Genomic DNA, 20,258 nt, shown 5'->3' on the forward strand with positions numbered 1-20,258 from the left:
ACACACACCCCAGGACTTACCAGCCAATACTCCCTGGCACTGTACCCAGGCAGTGCCATGGGTGCTGCCCAGGCATGACCCACCCCACCCAGGGGCTGTACTCACCTGTGCATCTCCGGTGGGTTCTGCTCACCGGGTGCACGTCATGGGGATCTGTCATAATTCACGTTGATGTGTGAATGAGCAGCAATTTAACATGGCAGGGGAAACTATCGGGTGTAAACAACTGATAATGACATTTAAATTGATGCAAATGACATCCCACTTTTAAAGTCAAAGTTCCCGTTATGTCACTGTTGGGGGTTGGGAACAATCACAATGAGAAATTCTGCCAGTGTAAAGGCCATTTTGGGACTCCGACTCTATTCTCCACCATCTCTGCCATTTCCGTTCTCAGAAAAGTGCAGAAAATACCCCCCTAACATGCTCTTGACTTTAAAGTATACAGAATGTAAGCAGTGTACAGAACAACATTTGGAAGCACAAACCTGGAGCTAAACGATTTAAGTTAGTGCTTTTATCTTAAAGAAAACACAGCTTTATTTCTATTTAGATTTTCCACCTTTTGTGTAGGTGTTGGCTTTCACTGTTGAAGTTATGCTGGACAAACCTAAACTTCGAAAGCAACCAGTGGTACAGAAATAAAGTTGGTTAAATGACTGAAAAATTGGGACGTGACAGAAAGTGAGTTGTACTGGATGACACATTGTTGCATAAATAGGTTTAATTTTTATCCCAGAGGTGGTAGAAATTTCCAGGCTCATCGCGCCCCCCTTGGAGGAAAAATGTGCCTGCAAAAGGGTAAAGAACTCGATGATCAGCCATGATCATAATGAATGGCGGGGCAGGCTCGAAGGGCCAAATGGCCTCCTGCTTCTATTTTCTCTGTACATTTCTGAAGGGAGGAGTATGAAGAGAGCCTGGCAGTTTACATAAATGCCTTCTCTCGGTTCATGAATAGTAAAAGGGTGTTAAAAGGAGGATTAAGGCCAATAAGGGACCAAAAACGGATTTATGCCTGCAGGCTGAGGGTGTAGGTGAGATATTAAATTAATATTCTGTATCTGTCTTCACCAAGGAAGAAGATGCTACCCAGGCCATGGTAAAACAGTAGGTTATTCAGGCACTAGATGGGTTTAAAGGTGATATGGAGGAAGTATTGGATTGGCTGTCTGCACTTAAACGTTGATAAGGCAGCGTTACCAGATGAAGATGCATCCAAGGATACGGAGGGAAATGAGAGTGGAAATTGCAGAAGCACTAGCTATAATTTTCCAGTCTTCTTTAGACTCAGGGGTGGTGTCAGAGGACAGGAGAATTGCAAATATTACATCCTTGTTCAAAAAAGGTGTAAAGGTAAACCCAGCAATTATAGACCAGTCAGTTTAACTTCAATGGTGGGAAACACGTTCTAGAACCATAACCTGGGACAAAAGTAATGGTCACACAAACAAATGTGGGTTAATTAAGGAAAGCCAGCATGGGTTTTTAATGGAAAATTGTGTTTAGCTAACTTTTGAAAAGGTAGCAGAGAGGGTTGATGTCAAGTCCATGGGCTTCCTAATAGGCATTTAATACAATGTTGCACAACAGATTTGTGAGTAAAGTAAAAAGGAACAGCAGCAACAAGGATAGGAAACTGGCTCAGTGGGAGGAAATGGAGAGTCGTGGTGAATTGATGTTTTTCAGGCTGGAGAAAAGTTTGTAGTGGAGATCCCCAGGGGATCAGTGTTAGGGCACTTGTTTTTCCTTTTTTTTATACATTTATAATACCCAATTCTTTTTTTTCTATTAAGGGACGATTTAGCCTGGCAAATACACCTAACCTGCACATCGTTTTTTTGGGATTGTGGGGTGAGACCCACGCAGACATGGGGAAAATGTGCAAAATCCACACGGACAGTGACCTGGGGCCGGGATAGAACACAGGTCCTCAGTGCCGTGAAGCAGCAGTGCCAACCACTGTGCCACCCAGCCCTTGTTTTTCCTCATATATATTAACACCTAGGCCTTGGTGTAGAGGGCTCAAAATTTCAAAGTTTGGGACACTGCCGCTTCACAGTAACCAGAGTTACCACAGGGACCAGAGTTCAATTCCGGCCTCAGGTGACCGTCTGTGTGGAGTTTGTACGTTTTCCCAGTGTCTGCGTGGGTTTCCTACAGGGTGCTCCGATTTCCTCCCACAGTCCAAAAGATGTGCAGGTTAGGTAGATTGGCCATGCTAAATTGCTCCTTAATGTCCAGGGATGTACAGGTTAGATTACATAGATAGATTACATAGAACATACAGTGCAGAAGGAGGCCATTCGGCCCATCGAGTCTGCACCGACCCACATTAATCCCTCACTTCCACCTTATCCCCGCAACCCAATAACCCCTCCCAACCCTTATGGACACTACGGGTAATTTAGCATGGCCAATCCACCTAACCTGCACGTCTTTGGACTGTGGGAGGAAACCGGAGCACCCGGAGGAAACCCACGCACACACGGGGAGAACGTGCAAACTCCGCACAGACAGTGACCCAGCGGGGAATCGAACCTGGGACCCTGGCGCTGTGAAGCCACAGTGCTAATCACTTGTGCTACCGTGCATGGTTATGGAATTACAGGGATAAGGCATTCATAAACGTGCTCATTCGAAGGGTCAGTGCAGACTCAATGGGTCAAGCGGTCTCCTTCGGCACTGTAGGGATTCCATTATTCTATGAAGGCAGAGTTTTGTTTTGGGGGGGTGGATGCTAACTGGAGTACTGTCCAGAACCCAAAAAATAGTTTAGGGGAAGCCACAGGAGCTGGCAAGTACTGAGGCAGGCTGGTTAAAGGCCTGCCTTGCTACTCTGGGGGTTCATCCCAGTTGTTTCATTTAATATTAGGCCCAATGGCTCTCACTTCTCAAATACTCCCCATGCCAACTCATACACTCCTACAAATCCCCCATACCTCATCATACCTTCAATGCCAACCTATTCCCCAACGACCCCCTCATAACCTCCATGCCAACATGTGCCCCTCCACCCACCCCCAATGGCCTCTCATACCCTTCACTTGACAGAGTAGAGTTGTCCAGCCAAGCACAATTCTCTCCTCACCTATTATTCACATGTTGTGCACTGGCTAATGATCAGAAGTGCCCAGACTGATTTTTTTTTTTTTAAATCCTCTCTAGCCTAGGGAGCTAGGGCAAATTATAGCACTCAAACTGCACCTAATTCAGAAGAATCAAATCTATGATATTTTGGTGTAATATCATGCATGCTGTTTTCCACCAGGTCTCAAGAATCCATGCTAACTTACACATCCCCAAAGGCCTCTCATACTCTTCATTCCTAAATATGGTAGTTCCATGCACATTCATCCAGGAGACACTCTGTACAGAACCAATGAATGGCATATGTGGAAACACTTTAAGAAACATTGATAACACTTTTTTAAAAACTGCTTTTAATACAGCCCTATAGAATAGTCAATCAGCCAGTCCTTTAAAGTATCAATGGCAGAAACAACAAGCACTGAACAGCTCCTTATCTTGTGTAAATAAATATTAATCAATTAAGAAAACAGATCTGAGAGAAAAGCTGTCAATGTTTTCCCTCAGATGCAATGCTTCACAAGACTAATGGATGTCTCAGCCAAGCCTTGGCATAAATCCACATGGAATATATTAAGTGCCATATAGATAGATGGTGAGGCATAGTTTGTCATGGGAGGCATGGGCAAGACCTTTTGATCATACCCTTCAAAAGGTTGCCTCATCCAGACTACGGTTCACAACACCACGAGTACTTGGAAAGCTGGCCTGACTTAATGAAAATGGAGCCACCAGGTCAGGAGTGCAGGGTCAGAGCTCTCCATCCTCTTCAAGATTCGCATTTATACCACACTGTTGACAATTGGGGCCACCAGGAATGGAACTGGGAATCCTAGAATCGGGTTCTACCTGCCATATTTAGAGGGCCTTAAAGTCTCCCCGACTCCATGAAAATCCAGCCCAACAACTATGAAACTATTAACCAAGTATATGAACAACTCACAAAACCACGTAAGGATGAATTTTCTAATTGTGAGCTCCCATGAGCAAGCCTTGCCCGCCAGGAGCAGATATTGGGAAATCATAAACCTGCATCTTATGATTTGTATCTATTTTAATTACCCTTTAATGTTTCTCAAACTTATTACATTTTTTGAATTGCAAAGCTTCAACAGTTCATGCGGAAATCAAATTCTTTGCCACATTTTGAATATATTGGTTCTCCTCTTTCCAGCAAAATACATCACTTTACATTTCAAATTAATTTCATTAGTCTTTGTTGTCCTGCTGTTTCCAAATTTCATATCAGCTACAAACTTTGAAATTATGCTGTCATTGTCAGAGCATTAATATATATATATATATATATAAACAACGCCCTCGGGAACACAACCATATACTTCCATCCAATCTGAGAAGCAAGTGTTCACCATTACTCTATGCTTTCCTTTGTCAACTTGGCTTCCGCACCTTTAATCCTCTCTACTTCTAACCATGTTGTCAAGCCCCTATTGAAAGTCCGTGCATGCAACATAACCGCACTTCCCTCATCACCTTCCCCTCTTATGTAATACCATAGATGATTGAGCAGATAGAAAATAGAATAGTTTTAAAGTGTTGCTGTTGGGCGGCATGTGGCGCAGTGGTTAGAAATGGGACTGTGGGGCTGAGGACCCGAGTTCGAAACACGACCCTGGGTGAAGTTTGCACCTTCCCCATGTCTGCATGTGTTTCACCCCCACAACCCAAAGATGTGCAGGTTAGGTGGATTGGCCATGCCAAATTGCCCCTTAATTGGAAAAGAAAAATAATTGGGTACTCTTAAATTTTTTTTAAAATGTTTTAAGTGTTGCTGTGCAAAATTGCTCCAAAATAATATAAGTTAGACAAAAATAAAATTAAGATCTTTCTTCAAAAGGTAAAATCAGTCATAAGTGATGTGTGTCCCAACTTATTGGCATCCAATCACTTTAGTCACTCTTTGCCTTCTCAGGTTATTGAATTCCAGTCAAATTATAACATGTTTCAAAATTCTTAATCAGAACATAAGAACTACGACGTGTAGACCATATGGCCCCTCGAGCCTGTTCCACCATTCAATAAGATCATGGGCGATTTGTACCCCTCGAGATAAACAGTATGACGGAAAATTGCTATTTTACAATCCAGAAATCAATTTACTACAGCAAGGTGTGGTCTTGAATTTCTAAGAGGGTACTGGGTTTGTGACTAAACAAAATAAAATATTTGCATTTATATAGTGGATTTCATGAACTCTGAATATCCAAAAATGCTTTATAGCAAGTATCTATGAAGTGTTCACTGCTGTAATGCAGGGAAAGAGGCCAGCTGATTTTTTTTGTTTGTGGAACCTTGCGGTGCAGATACACCTGATTAGACCATCTATTTTAGTTACGTTGGTTGAGGGATAGATAAATTGTAGGAGAACGTCAATACTTGTCTTTGAACATTGAATATGACATGGGAACTCAAATATAGCACCTGCAAGATGGAGGCGGTATTTGGTATCACACTGCAGCGCCAGCCTGGATTATGTACTCAAGTCTCTGGAGCAGGATTTCAACCCACAACCTGCTGACTGAGGAGGAATGAATACTACTACCTAGCCAAGACTGATACCTTAATTAACTAAAATGTGACATTGAAAGAAACGGAGGAGGCATTTCTTTTAGATTTGAATTCCATTATTTCCACAATAATCACATTTTTTAATTCTCTCCATTATTCTGGAACAATTTTACATTACAATCCAGTTTTTAGACTGCCTTGAAAGGATTCTACTTAATATTAGCCATTATTAACTGTAGACGACAAATATATTTAGAAAATATGTGTCACATGTTTACTTACGTGTACGTAATCTGCGACAAAATATTGACATAAGGTTGGTGAAATTTTTTCCCTGGGTCTTGTAATTCTAAAGGTGGGATGTCTCTGGAATACCCTGGACAGAAGTAACCCTAAAATAAATAAATTATGTATTAGTTCAGCATAAAACTTGACAATTTTAAACAATGTACAAAGCATTTTAAATGATTTGTAATAATGGCCCATAACTTCTGTGGCGTGTCAATCAGAGACAGATTGCCACGATGCCCCTGTTTACTTACATTGAAATGAAGCCTCTCCTTTCTCGCCCAACCTTCTGAACTCAAGCTGGGTGAGAATGATGTCATGCAGTGGGATCACGAGGCATTCTGGTGAGGGCAGCAGAATCAGAGGGAAGGAAGCTATGTCTCTTTTTGCTGTAGAGCAGGTAAAGTTAAAGGTCTAAACACTGAGAAGCCAGGGAGAAAGTACGTTTGCAAGGTAAATTGGTAGGACTGGGGTGTGAGAAGTGGGATGGGGGGTTTGAGAGGACAGTAGGAGAATGGGGAGAGTAGACAGAGGGGGTGGGAGTGTATTGGTGATTCCTATGGTGAGTTAGGGGGGTTGGGTAGAGAGTTATGTGGTTTTAATTCCTCAACTTTTTCTGTGCAACTATTACTTAAGACATTCAGAATCGTTTGAGGTTTGTGATTTATATTGTACTCTCAGATGGTTTCCAATGCAGGGCAATTGCCCAAAAGAAGTTTGAACTTCCTGGGCAATTGTCATGCAACTCTTGTGTTGGGAGGAATTTTGGAGTGTCCTCCAGATGATACCCTGGAGTTCAGAAGTTATGGGTCAGTGAGTTGCAAATCTGACTATTCACAAAACACTAATACAGTGAAGTCAGTTATCCCAAAATACATTATTAGAAAAAAATAGTCAGACCAAATTGGTTCTTCTCCTAACACCCTCCCCCAAACAAGTTATTCAAATACTTTTTCCATGAAAAGACGGAATAATGTAATACATGCTTGCATGCATGCAGACAGACACACACACACAGAATCTATCTATCTAATTACATACAATACGCCTTTTATTTATATTTATTTTCTAAAGCAATTTAACATATGTACCCAAAAGCTACAAGGAACGAAAATAAAAGCACCATTACAATTTCTATATGCAGTCAATTTGTAAAGACCGCAAGGAAAATTGCATAAAAACAATCAAGTACTTGCATCGGTGTTGCAGTTTTCTAACTAAATCCACATCTAGTTGTTAAGAATCCAATACCTAGAATACCCTCAAACTTACATTGTTCCTGTAAATGAGCCAGTTGTTCCAAAACGTTCATTCTTACTAACCCAAGTTCAAGCAGAATTTAATATGAACACACATACAACCATGCCCACTGAGTGCTGGTGTAATGGCCCAAAGTAATATAATTTAATACAACATCTTCAAACAATTCCCAAAATAATCTAGATTTGAAAATATATTACAATTTTTGTTTTAAGCTGTATTTAGGAACTTACTTTTTTAAAAAAGATGCTGAGTTCCAGAATGAGAAAGAATCCATAGATTGAAATCAAGATACAAACAAGAAGAAAAGTCAAATCACTGTTGATGAACTTCTGTGAATATAGTTGATATATCTTAAATACATTAATGCTAAAGGCAGCAGGCCAGTGGAAGATAAAGAGCACCAAAAACATGGGTGCGTTTGCACTTTCAGCTGCATGATAGTAGATGATTGAAAGAAGACAAGAGGCCAGTTGTGCTGCATCTGGTATATAAATAAATGGCCTATCAAACTTTGTGTACAATTGTGACAAAATGCCAACTCCTAAACAACAGGCAGATATAAAGATGTAGAAGAATGCTAATATCCATCGAATGGTGTGACATGGAAAATGGATCCAGCCTCTCAAGCCACTGTCAATCTGAAATGTTGTAATAAAACTCCACCTGCACTTAATCACAATAAGGCCAACAAGGGAACAAAGCACAAATCCCAAATGTACAAGGAGATTTACGCCTTCAGTGAAACAAATTTCTTCAATGAAAGACACTTCGTTTAGTTTCAGGCTATTATTTTTGTTGGCAAGGCCACAGAATACAAGAAAAGCATCTTCCATCCTGATTACTTCCTTTCAGCATCCATTAATTGCAATACTTGTATTGCAGCTTCATCTTTTAAGTAACGTGGTCTAACCTGTGAATAGAAGAAGAAAATGGTTAATCAACTGACTGTATACACACCGTATTTTAGTTTCTTTATAATTTAAACTTTTTATTTACTGCTTCAGTGAATTCATCAGCTTTAATTAAATCACTCACTTTGCTTCTGTTATTTTATATCTCTTACTGTGGTCTGTGGTTAGACAGATCGCCTTTCAGTTAGTAGAGTATCTTTTTAATACCAAGAACAAGTTAAACGAGGTCACTGAAGGCTCACACATTCATTCAACCGAACAATTTTAAACAGGAACTGAGTCAGCTGTTAATTGCATCATTCTGAATTCTTAGCAAAAAAAAACTGATCTGACATGTGGTTTTTCCAACTACCTGAAATTAGGTGTATCATATGGTGAAACAATGAAGATCTTAGAATCATTCATATTAATCATTGGAAGAAAATATAATAGCGAGAATTACATCTTTCAGTCTTTCACTATATGACTCAGTGCTGAATGTTCATGTCATGTCATATAAGATAAAAAGGTTCTGACTAAGCACAAAGGCTTTAGTTAGAACGGAAGAGGTGTGGGATTTGCAAGATAACATGATGCGCAATTTAGTGTCGGAAGTTGAAAGATTTTTTTTCATTGTTTCTGGGTTAGGGAGTGCAAACAAGAAAGCTGTTATTAAAATAGGCTCGGGTTCCACTTCCACAACTTCAGTAGTGCTTGTCATCTGTTGAGTTAAATTTATGAATGAAGAAAACATACAAGAGTAGTTTCAGACACAGAAAGTATACACTAGCCAATGACAGGAACAAAGGAAATAAAGGACTCCTCCCTATGCAGCTGGATCCTTGACTTCCTCACCAACAGACCGTAATCTGTCAGGAAAGGCAACAGCACCTCCTCCACAATAGTCCTCAACACCGGGGCCCCACAAGGATGTGTGCTCAGTGCTCTACTGTACTCCCTATACACACATGACTGTGTGGCTAGATTTAACTCCAACTCAATCTATAAGTTTGCGGATGATACAACTGTGGTGGGCCGTATCTCAAACAACGACGAATCAGACTACAGGAGGGAGCTAAATCACTTGGTTGCATGGTGTACCGAAAACAACCTCTCTCTAAATGTCGGAAAGATCCAGGAACTGATCACCGACTTCAGGAAGCGTAACACGACACACACTCCCGTCTGCATCAATGGCTCCGAAGTGGAGATGGTCGATAGCTGTAAGTTCCTGGGGGGGTCACCATCGCCAACAGTCTGTCCTGGTCCGCTCACGTTGATGCAACAGTCAAGAAAGCCGAACAACGTCTCTACTTCTTACGGAAGATAAAGAAATTTGGCATGTCTGCATCGACTCTTACAAACACCTAAAGATGTGCGATAGAGAGCATCCTATCCGGCTGCATCACAGCCTGGTATGGCAACTGCTCGGTCCAAGCTCGCAGAGTGTGGCAAACTCAGCCTAAAGCATCACACAAGCTTGCCACCCCCACATTGACTCTGCATACACCTCCCGCTGCCTCAGGAAGGCAGACAGCATTATCAGGAACCCCTCCCACACAGGGAGGGGTCTCTGATAATGCGGACTCCAGACTCTTCCATCAGGCAGAAGGTACAGAAGTCCGAAGACCCGCACATCCAAACATAGGAACAGCTTCTTCCCCACAGCTACAAGACTCCTCAACGACTCCCCCTCGGACTGATCTGTTCCCTGTAAGAACACTATTCACAACGCCCTATGCTTCTCTTGCTCATGTATTTGCTTTGTTTGGCCCCTTGTTCCGCACTGTAACCAAACACTGTTTGTCGATGTACCATTTGTCAATGTTCTCTGTTCATTATTCTTTTTGTCTACTATGTACGTGCTGTGCACGTTCCCTCGGCCACAGAGAAATACTTTTCATTGTATTTCGGTACATGTGACAAAAAATCAAATCAAATAAATCTTATATGGTAATAGAATTCAAGGGGTAGGTGCTGTTACGTTTATTGGACTTCACCATTGTGGTATTATCAGGTATTGCTGTACCTAAGAGGCTGATGACCATTGGTTAAACCTAGGAGTTTACTATTTGCTGATGATACGTAGCTCCACCCTGACAGGCAGACTATAAGAACCGGTGCCGTCCCAGCAGCCTTCACTTTCTGTACCGAAGCTGCTGGGGAACAAGTTCTAGTCGATTAAAGCCTTCAGTTATGAAATCACTCTGTCTTGAGTGTAATTGATCGTGCATCAATTTAATCGACTAGACTTAAGCTGGAAGGATGGATCTCCGAATCAAACCGGAGTGCCTACAACTCAGCCCACACGCGGAGAACTCGGCTGCAATATTTAAACACTGGCTGGCGTGCTTTAAAGACTACCTCGAGACGGCCGGAGGCACCCCCTCAGAAGAACAGAAAATGCATCTCCTGCGCTCAAGGGTCAGCCCTGGGATCTACACCCTTATCGAGGAGGCGGAGGACTATGATGCCGTGATCGAACTGTTAAAAGGATATTATATCCGCCCTGTAAACCAGGTCTACGCACGTCAACTGCTTGCAACTAGACGGCAAAGCCCCAGGGAATCGTTGGAGGATTTCTACCGGGCGATACTGGTGCTGGGCCGAAACTGTGGCTGCCCGCAAGTTTCGAGGAGCGAGCACACGGAACTTTTAATCAGGGATGCCTTCGTAGCAGGTATGAGCTCCTCAGAGATCCGCCGAAGACTCCTAGAAAAGGACACCCTGGGACTTAGAGAGGCACAGGCTCTGGCAGGGTCCATGGACGTAGCCTCCCAAAACGCGCAGTCCTATGCGCCGACCGCGCGGCGGCCCCCTGGGCTGCGTGGCACCCTGCAGCGGCAGCCCCACAGACCTTCCCCCTGACCCCGCAGGCCTGCGCTGCGAGACGGCACGCTAACGCCGCCGGGCCCCGCTGTTTCTTCTGCGGGCAAGGGAATCATCCCTGCCCACGCTGCCCGGCCCGCACCACCACCTGCAAAGGGTGCGGCAAGAAGGGCCAGTTTGTGGGGGTCTGCCAGACCCGCACCGTGGCCGCGGTCTCCAGCGACTCCGGACCGCCGCGGCAACCCCCCCTTCAGGCCCCGACCGGCCAGCGCTCACTGCCATCCCCCTATCCTAGGGCCACGTGCGACCCACGGGCACGGCCATCTTGCCCCCCTGGAAAGAGCACCCCACCCAAGGTCGACACCTCCACCCTATCCCCATAACCCAGTAACCCCACCCAACACTAAGGGCAATTTTGGACACTAAGGGCAATTTATCATGCCCAATCCACCTAACCTGCACATCTTTGGACTGTGGGAGGAAACCGGAGCACCCGGAGGAAACCTACGCACACACGGGGAGGATGTGCAGACTCCGCACAGACAGTGATCCAAGCCGGAATCGAACCTGGGACCCTGGAGCTGTGAAGCAATTGTGCTATCCACAATGCTACCGTGCTGCCCACTTAACTACCCTCTGAAATGGTGTTCGCTGGCCATTAAGTTCGGGCAATTAGGGATGGGCAGCAAATACTGGCTTCCCAGCAATGCGCATATCCCATGACAGAGCTTTTTTTTTTTTTTTTTTTTTAAATCTTTTTATTGGCATTTCCCATATTTATAAACAGTTTTATATATATATATATATATATTATACACACACATCACATTTTTAACGCCGGCGCTAATTTCCATTATACAGAGAGGCTTAGTTTGTCCTTCGTTTAACTGACCCTACGTGCATTTTGTTGCTCATGACAGAACTTTTTAAAAGCTAGCTAACCAGGGACTTTCCTTAGCTCAACACATTCTAGGAAATTAAAACCAAATCTCTAAGTTTCCCATCTTTGTCATTTATTTGCAATAAATAATTTCACAAGCTAGCTGTAATCCTTTACAGTAATTTGTAAAACGGGAAAACATCCAGTAGGATAGGGGCATGCCCATACGTATGTTTTGTATTGCTCAACAATCTATGCATGTTTGGCTATCTGTAAACAGATTGCGCTTCTGTATTCAATATTTAAACTTTTCAACTGACTAATCATGATTTTGACCCTAGCGCAGGAAGACTTTTACTTTTTGAGAAAAAGTAATTTGAAACTGCGTGCACTGGCTGCTGAAAAATCAAGAAATGACAGCCAGTTATCATTGGCCCTGCCAGGTAAAAATTGAGATAGTCAGGAAGCACCTTTTTCAATATTTGTCACGGCATGCATTTGGTTGAATTATATATTCACTCCAACATTTTTAAAAGCCCTTTGCTGCAGCATAAGTTCATTGGGTGTAGAGTTGCTTTGTCAGACCCAGTTCAGATCTGTGATGAAAATTAATTCAAAACAGAGTTATTAATTCCCTTATGAACAAGAGTTTTGCGACCAAGTTCATAGCCTGAATGTTACAGCTGTCGGACGTGCTGGGTCAGGGGGCCCAGAAGCGATTTGGAAACCGCTCCCGGCCGACATCTCATTTGTGACGAGATTTCATGCTGGTTGGCCACTTAAGGCCTGTCAAACATGAAATGCGTCCCTTGAGTGGTTGGGAAATTTGTGCGGAAGCTGGTCGACCACTGGGTCCAATGGTAACCCACCGAGGACTTTAAAAAGTCGGCAGCTCCCTGAAGGAGCCCCAGGGAGCTATCCAGAAAAGAATTACTGACCGTACGCTTATCAGCAGTCATGCCCTCAGCACCCAGAGGGCACCGCAGGCTGGAGGGCAAGACGAGTGAGTATTCTGCCCCCAGTTTTTAAGATAAACATTTTGGAGTACTGGGTGGAGGTCAGTTTCACATGGGACATTTTGATGCCACAGGATGGCAGGAGGCCACAGCACCTGAATAAGGAGGCCCAAGCAGAGATGCAGTCCAGGTTTCTTGCCCTGACGTGGTCTGGCACACATGGATCAAGAGTCACAAAAGTTTTAATGATTGACTGTGGTCAGCAAGGATGAGTACCAAGTTTGCATGGAACGCTGTTGATGACTGGCCGTTTCCCCATGTCGCTCAGGGGTGTAAGAGTTGAGTGCCAACTGGCACTGACACCTGTATCATCCAATGCAGAGAGTTCTGGCCATTTGGTCTGACTGCATGGAGAGGTGAGGGCCACAAATCTGACATGCCCTGCAAGCTGTTGGCAAGAGGGTGGACGAACGAATGTTGCTCTGCCCTTGCAGAAGAGAAGCCATAATTTGATCAAGTGGACATGGATGGACGGTGCCACCCCAAACTTAACGATCCTCTCTCATTAAGAGATGGATATCCTGGAGCTGGAGTGCCACTGCGCAGCTCAGTCCACCAGTCGTGGAGAGGCAGGGGTCACCGGTGAAGGTAAAGGTGCAATTCATGGACGCAAGAGTGTCAGAGTGCAATGATTGTAGGGTTGACTCATCCAAAATGAAAACCTCAAAGCTGACGTCCAGATGATAATAAATGATACAATGGACATGTTTTCCTCTCCCAGATTCTCTAGCCTCCAGATAAGTCCTGGACCTCGAGGAGCCACCCTTGACACCGAAGGACGAGTGCCCATCAGATGCACCTGTTTCACACCCTCTCTTGGAACCAAGCACCAGCACAGATGCAAGCACCTTGGAGGGGATGCCCAGGAAATCTGGTCAGACTGCATGCCATCGGGGATTCTATGCAGAGTTTGAGGACTGTGTTGACCCTGAGCACCGAGCACACAGCCTCCTCCATTGTGGTGACTCTTATGGAAACGCAGCTCCGGGAACAAAATCAGATCTGTATGCCTTGTTGCTAACTTTTGGTTGGTTCAATTGGCTCTGTTTTATAACCTTTGCTCTCGAGTCGCCAGGTATCTTTATGATACCGCCACGAGGTTCAAGTTCAAGTGATGATCAATAACTCAATACACCGATTAGTAAGATTCAAATCAAAGCACATTTATTATACACAGTAATCGCTACTCATGCACAAGTTCTACGTCTCAGCTACTTCTACAACTAACAGGCCTATACTTAGCTTCGGACTGGCCCACCAGGTCAGCGGAACAAATGGCCTTTCGTTCGGGTTCTGAGTCTGCGAGATTCGAAGTTGGTACCGATTGGTAGCTAGGAGCGCCTATCTCGTAGCGAGCGTTGACTTAAGACTTACTGGATCTCGACGGCAGTTGAACCGGTCACGGTCAAGGTTGGTTCGCGTTGCTGAGTGACCCAGTCAAGAAAAACAATTTGAACTTGGGGGCTTAACTTTATAGTCCCCAGGGGCTTCCCGCCTTTCGGGGCGGACCCTGTACCTGGTTCTAGGTGATTGGACTCCGTTCCAATCGCTTGGTTCGATTTCTCCAATACTGGAGCGGTTCCCTGATCGATGGGCGGTCTTGAGGTGTCCGTTAACCTCTTTTGCGTTGGCTCCTGCTGGCGCTGAGCAGTCTGGCTTAGCTTTGTTTGTCCCAAATGTTGTGATTGTTCCCGGGGATCGCTCATCAGTATGTAGATGGCTGCTACATTATTATGCAGATGGCTGCTTGTATCGATGCTGTCTGGGCTTTTGCAGAGTTTAATACACAGTAACTTGCACCTGCCGGTTTCTGCCTATGTTGGCTGAATTTCCCAGCAGCCTTTGCTGTTCTCCATTTTACATCGGGAGTTGGCCAACTCAGGTGGCTACAGCCTCACCCAAGCAATGACCTCAGGAGTCATTGCCAATGTGAGAATGGATGAGGCACCCAGGCTCTGCTAGGTGTCTGTCCGTCAATGGGAAGCAAGAAGGTCTAAACTGACCGCACACTGGCAGATGAGCTTCATCAAATCTCTGTGGGCTGCTGTCAGGATGACATCTGATGAGGCCACGATGACCAAGCGTGGCGCTGGCCGCACCCTCCCAGGATCTGCTCAAGTTCCGTCAGCTGGAAGATGACAGCCAATTGTCCTCTCTATCACCGCCCTTTGGGAGGCATGTCTTCTATTATACCTCTCCTCCACTTCTGTTCTTGGGTGCCAGAAAGGTGTCATAAGCCACTTTTTCAGTGGACAGTCCTGGTCACCCAGAAGCCATCCACCCAGCAAAGCTGGGGTGACAACAGCCTTGCTGCTTGAGAGGATTTAAGTATCATGGGAGCTGCTTGAGTACGTTGTGTGGACCTGAAGAATCTGCTTCTTCTGGTCACAAATTAGATGCATGTTCATGGCATGGAAGTCCTTCCAGTTCACAAAGACATCTGACTCAGCCGTCGATGCCTAGATGTTCACACGAGAGTAGCCAATGACACCCTCGATGCAGTGGAACCCTGAAATCACAACAAAGCCTCTGGCTTGCTCAGTGCTCATGGACTGCCTGAAAAGGGCGCCAGTGATTGTGGGCAGCAGATTGGGACACACCATACAGAGCCTGGACAGACCCTCGGAAAGAGACAGAGGCATGGAAGTTGGGGGCTATTGTGACATTTAGAACCACTGACATGCAGTGGTCAACAACACAGTTGGAGGTGATCCCTAGCCCAAGCATCTGACATAGAGGTTACAGTCTCCCTGGGTCCTCCTTCGACACTGCACCTCTGACATGGTGAGATAGCTGGATCATTATTCTGCATCCAGAGTGTACAGACAAATAACAAAGAAAAGTACAGCACAGGAACAAGCCCTTTGGCCCTCCAAGCCTGTGCTGACTAAAATCTTCTACGCTTCCGAGGTCCGTATCCCTCTATTCCCATCCTATTCATGTATTTTAATAGTGGTGTCTTCTGCAGCAACTTCCTCCTTGCATTCCCTACTGGCTCTTTGGCCCTTCTGCCTCTCTTCCCACAGGTGGATGCTGCCTGCAGGCACCTGACCTTTTCCTTCTACCCCAATCTTCCTCCTCAGAGGAGGTCCCATCATAAGAATATAAGAACTAGGAGCAGCAGAAGGCCATCTGGCCCCTCGAGCCTGCTCTGCCATTCAATGAGATCATGGCTGATCTTTTGTGGACTCAGCTTCACTTTCTGGCCTGAACACCATAACCCTTAATCCCTTTAGTCTTCAAAAACCTATCTATCTTTATCTTAAAAACATTTAATGAAGGAGCCTCACTGGGCAAGGAATTCCATAGATTCACAACCCTGTGGGTGAAGAAGGTCCTCCTAAGCTCAGTCCGAAATCTACTTCCCATTATTTTGTGCTATGCCCCCTAGTGCTGCTTTCACCCGCCAGTGGAAACAACCTGCCCGCATCTACCCCATCTATTCCCTTCATAATTTTATCTGTTTTTATAAGATCCCCCCCCCCCCCCCCCCCCCCCCGCATCCTTCTAAATTCCAACGAGTACAGTCCCAGTCTACTCAATCTCTCATCTTAATCTAACCCCTTCAGCTCTGGGATTAACCTAGTGAATCTCCTCTTCACACCCTCCAGTGCCAGTACATCCTCTCTCAGGTAAGGAGACCAAAACTGAACACAATACTCCAGGTGTGGCCTCACTAACACCTTATACAATTGCACCATAACCTCCCTAGTCTTAAACTTCATCTCTCTAGCAATGAAGGTCAAAACTCCATTTGCCTTTTTAATCACCTGTTGCACCTGTAAACAAACTTCTTGCAACTCATGCACTAGCACACCCAGGTCTCTCTGCACAGCAGCATGTTTTCATATTTTATCATTTAAATAATAATCCCTTTTGCTATTATTCCTACCAAAATGGATAACCTCACATTTGTCAACATTGTATTCCATCTACCAGACCCTAGCCCATTCACTTAACCTATCCAAATCCCTCTGCAGACTTCCGATATCCTCTGCACTTTTTGCTTTACCACTCATCTTAGTGTCATCTGCAAACTTGGACACATTGCCCTTGGTCCCCAACTCCAAATCATCGATGTAAATTGTGAACAGTTGTGGGCCCAACACTGATCCCCGAGGGACGCCACCAGCTACTGATTGCCAACCAGAGAAACATCCATTAATCCCCACACTTTGCTTTCTATTAATTAACCATCCTCTATCCATGCTACTACATTACCCTTAATGCCATGCATCTTTATCTTATGCAGCAACCTTTTGTGTGGCACCTTGTCAAAAGCTTTCTGGAAATCCAGATATACCACATCCATTGGCTCCCCATTATCTACCGCACTGGTAATGTCCTCAAAGAATTCCACTAAATTAGTTAGACATGACCTGCCCTTTATGAACCCATGCTGCGTCTGCCCAATGGGATAATTTCCATCCAGATGCCTCGCTATTTCTTCCTTGATGATAAGATTCCAGCATCTTCCCAACTACCAAAGTTAAGCTAACTGGCCTATAATTACCCGCTTTCTGCCTAACTCCTTTTTTAAACAGTGGTGTCACGTTTGCTAATTTCCAATCCGTCGGGACCACCCCAGAGTCTACTGAATTTTGGTAAATTATCACTAGTGCATTTGCAATTTCCCTAGCCATCTCTTTCAGCACTCTCGGATGCATTCCATCAGGGCCAGGAGACTTGCCCCATTAGCTTGCCCATCACTACCTCCTTAGTGATAACAATCATCTCAAGGTCCTCACCTGTCATAGCCTCAGTTCCATCAGTCACTGGCATGTTATTTGTGTGTTCCACTGTGAAGACCGACCCCAAATACCTGTTCAGTTCCTCAGCCATTTCCTCATCTCCCATTATTAAATCTCCCTTCTCATCCTCTAAAGGACCAATATTTACCTTAGTCACTCTTTTTTGTTTTATATATTTGTGGAAACTTTTACTATCTGTTTTTATATTCTGAGCAAGTTTACTCTCATAATCTATCTTACTCTTCTTTATAGCTTTTTTAGTAGCTTTCTGTTGCCCCCTAAAGATTTCCCAGTCCTCTTGTCTCCCACTAATCTTTGCCATTTTGTATGCTTTTTCCTTCAATTTGATACTCTCCCTTATTTCCTTAGATATCCACGGTTGATTTTCCCTCTTTCTACCGTCCTTCCTTTTTGTTGGTATAAACCTTTGCTGAGAACAGTGAAAAATCGCTTGGAAGGTTCTCCACTGTTCCTCAACTGTTTCACCATAACGTCTTTGCTCCCAGTCTACCTTAGCTAGCTCTTCTCTCATCCCATTGCAATCTCCTTTGTTTAAGCACAAAACACTAATGTTTGATTTTACTTTCTCACTCTCCATCTGTATTTTAAATTCCACCACATTGTGATTGCTCCTTCCGAGAGGATCCCTAACTATGACATTATTAATTAATCCTGTCTCATTACACTGGACCAGATCTAGGACCGCTTGTTCCCTCGTAGGTTCCATTACATACTGTTCTAGGAAACTATCGCGGAATCATTCTACAAACTCCTCCTCAAGTTGCCTTGACCGACCTGGTTAAACCAATCGACATGTAGATTAAAAACCCCCATGATAACTTCTTTGTTTATTGTCTGCCCCACCATAATGTTACTATTTGGTGGCCTATAGACTACTCCTATCAGTGAATTTTCCGCCTTCCTATTCCTGATTTCCACCCAAATGGATTTAACCTTATCCTCCATAGCACCAATGTCATCCCTTACTATTGCCCAGATGTCATCCTTAAATAACAGAGCTACACCACCTCCTTTATCATCCACTCTGTCCTTCAGAATAGTTTGATACTCTTGGATATTTAACTCCCAGTCGTGACCATCCTTTAACCATGTTTCAGTAATGGCCATTAAATCATAGTCATTCACGATGATTTGCACGATCAACTCATTTACCTTATTCTGAATACTACGAGCATTCAGGTAAAGTACACTTATGTTGGCTTTTATACCTCGGTTTTGAATCTTAACACCTTGATCAGTAACCTCTCCTAAGTTATTTTTCCTCTTAACGTTTCTCCTAATTTTCCTTGTCGTTGAACCCATACCTTCATGTAACAACCTGCCGCGTTGCTTTCTATTTATGTTTTTACTTCCCGTTTTATTCCTTTTAGTATTACTGGGCCTATTCATTGAGCTCCCCTCAGTCACTGTACCTTGTACTGTCGCCCTTTTTTATTTTTGACTATGGCTTCTCTGCCTTACACTTTCCCCCTTACTGCCTTTTGTTTCTGTCCCTGTTTTACTACCTTCCGACTTCCTACATCGGTTTCCATCCCCCTTCCACATCAGTTTAAACACTCCCCAACCGCTCTAGCAAATAGTCCCCCTAGGACATCAGTTCCCGTCCTGCCCAGGTGTAACCCGTCCAGTTTGTACAGGTCCACCTCCCCCAGAACCGGTCCCAATGCCCCAGGAATCGGAAACCCTCCCCCTGACACCATCCCTTCAGCCACGTATTCATCCTATATATCCTGTCATTTCTACTCTGACTTGCACGTGGCACCGGTAGTAATCCTGAGAACACTACCTTCGAGGTCCGATTTCTTAACTTCCTTCCTAGCTCCCTGTATTCTGCTTTTAGGACCTCATCCCTTTTTTTACCTATGTCGTTTGTACCGATGTGTACCACGACCACTGGCTGTTCACCCTCCCCCTCCAGAATGTCCTGTACCCGCTCAGAGACATCCTTGACCCTAGCACCAGGGAGGCAACATACCATCCTGGAGTCTCTTTTGCGGCCATAGAAACGCCTATCTATTCCCCTTACAATTGAATCCCTTCTAACTATTGCACTGTCACACTTATCGCGCCTCCCCTCTGCAGCAGAACCAAACGTGGTGCCACGAGTTTGGCTGTTGCTGTTTTCCCCTGAGAGGCCATTCCCCTCAACAGTATCCAAATATATCTGTTCTTCAAGGAAATGGCCACAAGAGATTCCTACACTACCTGCCTCGCTTTCTTGTTCTGTCTGGTGGTCACTGCCTGCGGAGTCTAAGCCTGCGGTGTGACCACCTCTCTATACGCGCTATCCACGATGCTCTCCGACTCGCGGATGCTCCACAGTGTCTCCAGCCGCCGCTCCAGCTCTGAAACTCGAGCTTCCAGGCGCTGTAACTGGAGACACTTCCTGCACACATGCTGACCCTGGGGACTGGAACTGTCCCCAGCCTGCCACATGGAGCAAGAGGAGCAAACCATGCCTTGGAGCTGTCCTGCCATGAATTATTCCTTTAAATTAAAACTTTTGAAATTAAACTTTGGAAAGATGTTGTGTCGGATTATATCCAAACCCCTGTATACTATTTAATTAGCTTTCTCCCTGAGTATTTATCTTGCTTGATCTGACAACAAATTAAAGTTATTTAATTGAAATTAAAAAGTTATTTAATTTAAATTAAAAGTTATTTAAATCAACTTAAAAATAGTAATTTAAATCAACCCA

General features: G+C 44.3%; 1 protein-coding gene across 6 annotated transcripts in view; it reads right to left on the minus strand.

The window, feature by feature from the left end:
- LOC140385425 (ATP-binding cassette sub-family C member 9-like) overlaps positions 1–20,258 on the minus strand; it is a 333,755-nt gene that overhangs the window by 280,011 nt on the left and 33,486 nt on the right. For 4 of the 6 annotated variants that reach the window (XM_072467561.1, XM_072467563.1, XM_072467560.1 and 1 more), the window contains exons 2-3: positions 7,401–8,080; positions 5,902–6,011 (exon numbers count right to left, since the gene is read on the minus strand). In XM_072467561.1, the coding sequence (XP_072323662.1) occupies positions 5,902–6,011; positions 7,401–8,003 (713 nt within the window). In that variant the 5' untranslated portion in view covers positions 8,004–8,080. The remainder of the gene's footprint in view (positions 1–5,901; positions 6,012–7,400; positions 8,081–20,258) is intronic. The other 2 variants (XM_072467564.1, XM_072467565.1) reach the window with 1 other exon arrangement.

This window comes from Scyliorhinus torazame, chromosome 11 (assembly GCF_047496885.1).
Source record: "Scyliorhinus torazame isolate Kashiwa2021f chromosome 11, sScyTor2.1, whole genome shotgun sequence".
Lineage (NCBI taxonomy): Eukaryota > Metazoa > Chordata > Chondrichthyes > Carcharhiniformes > Scyliorhinidae > Scyliorhinus > Scyliorhinus torazame.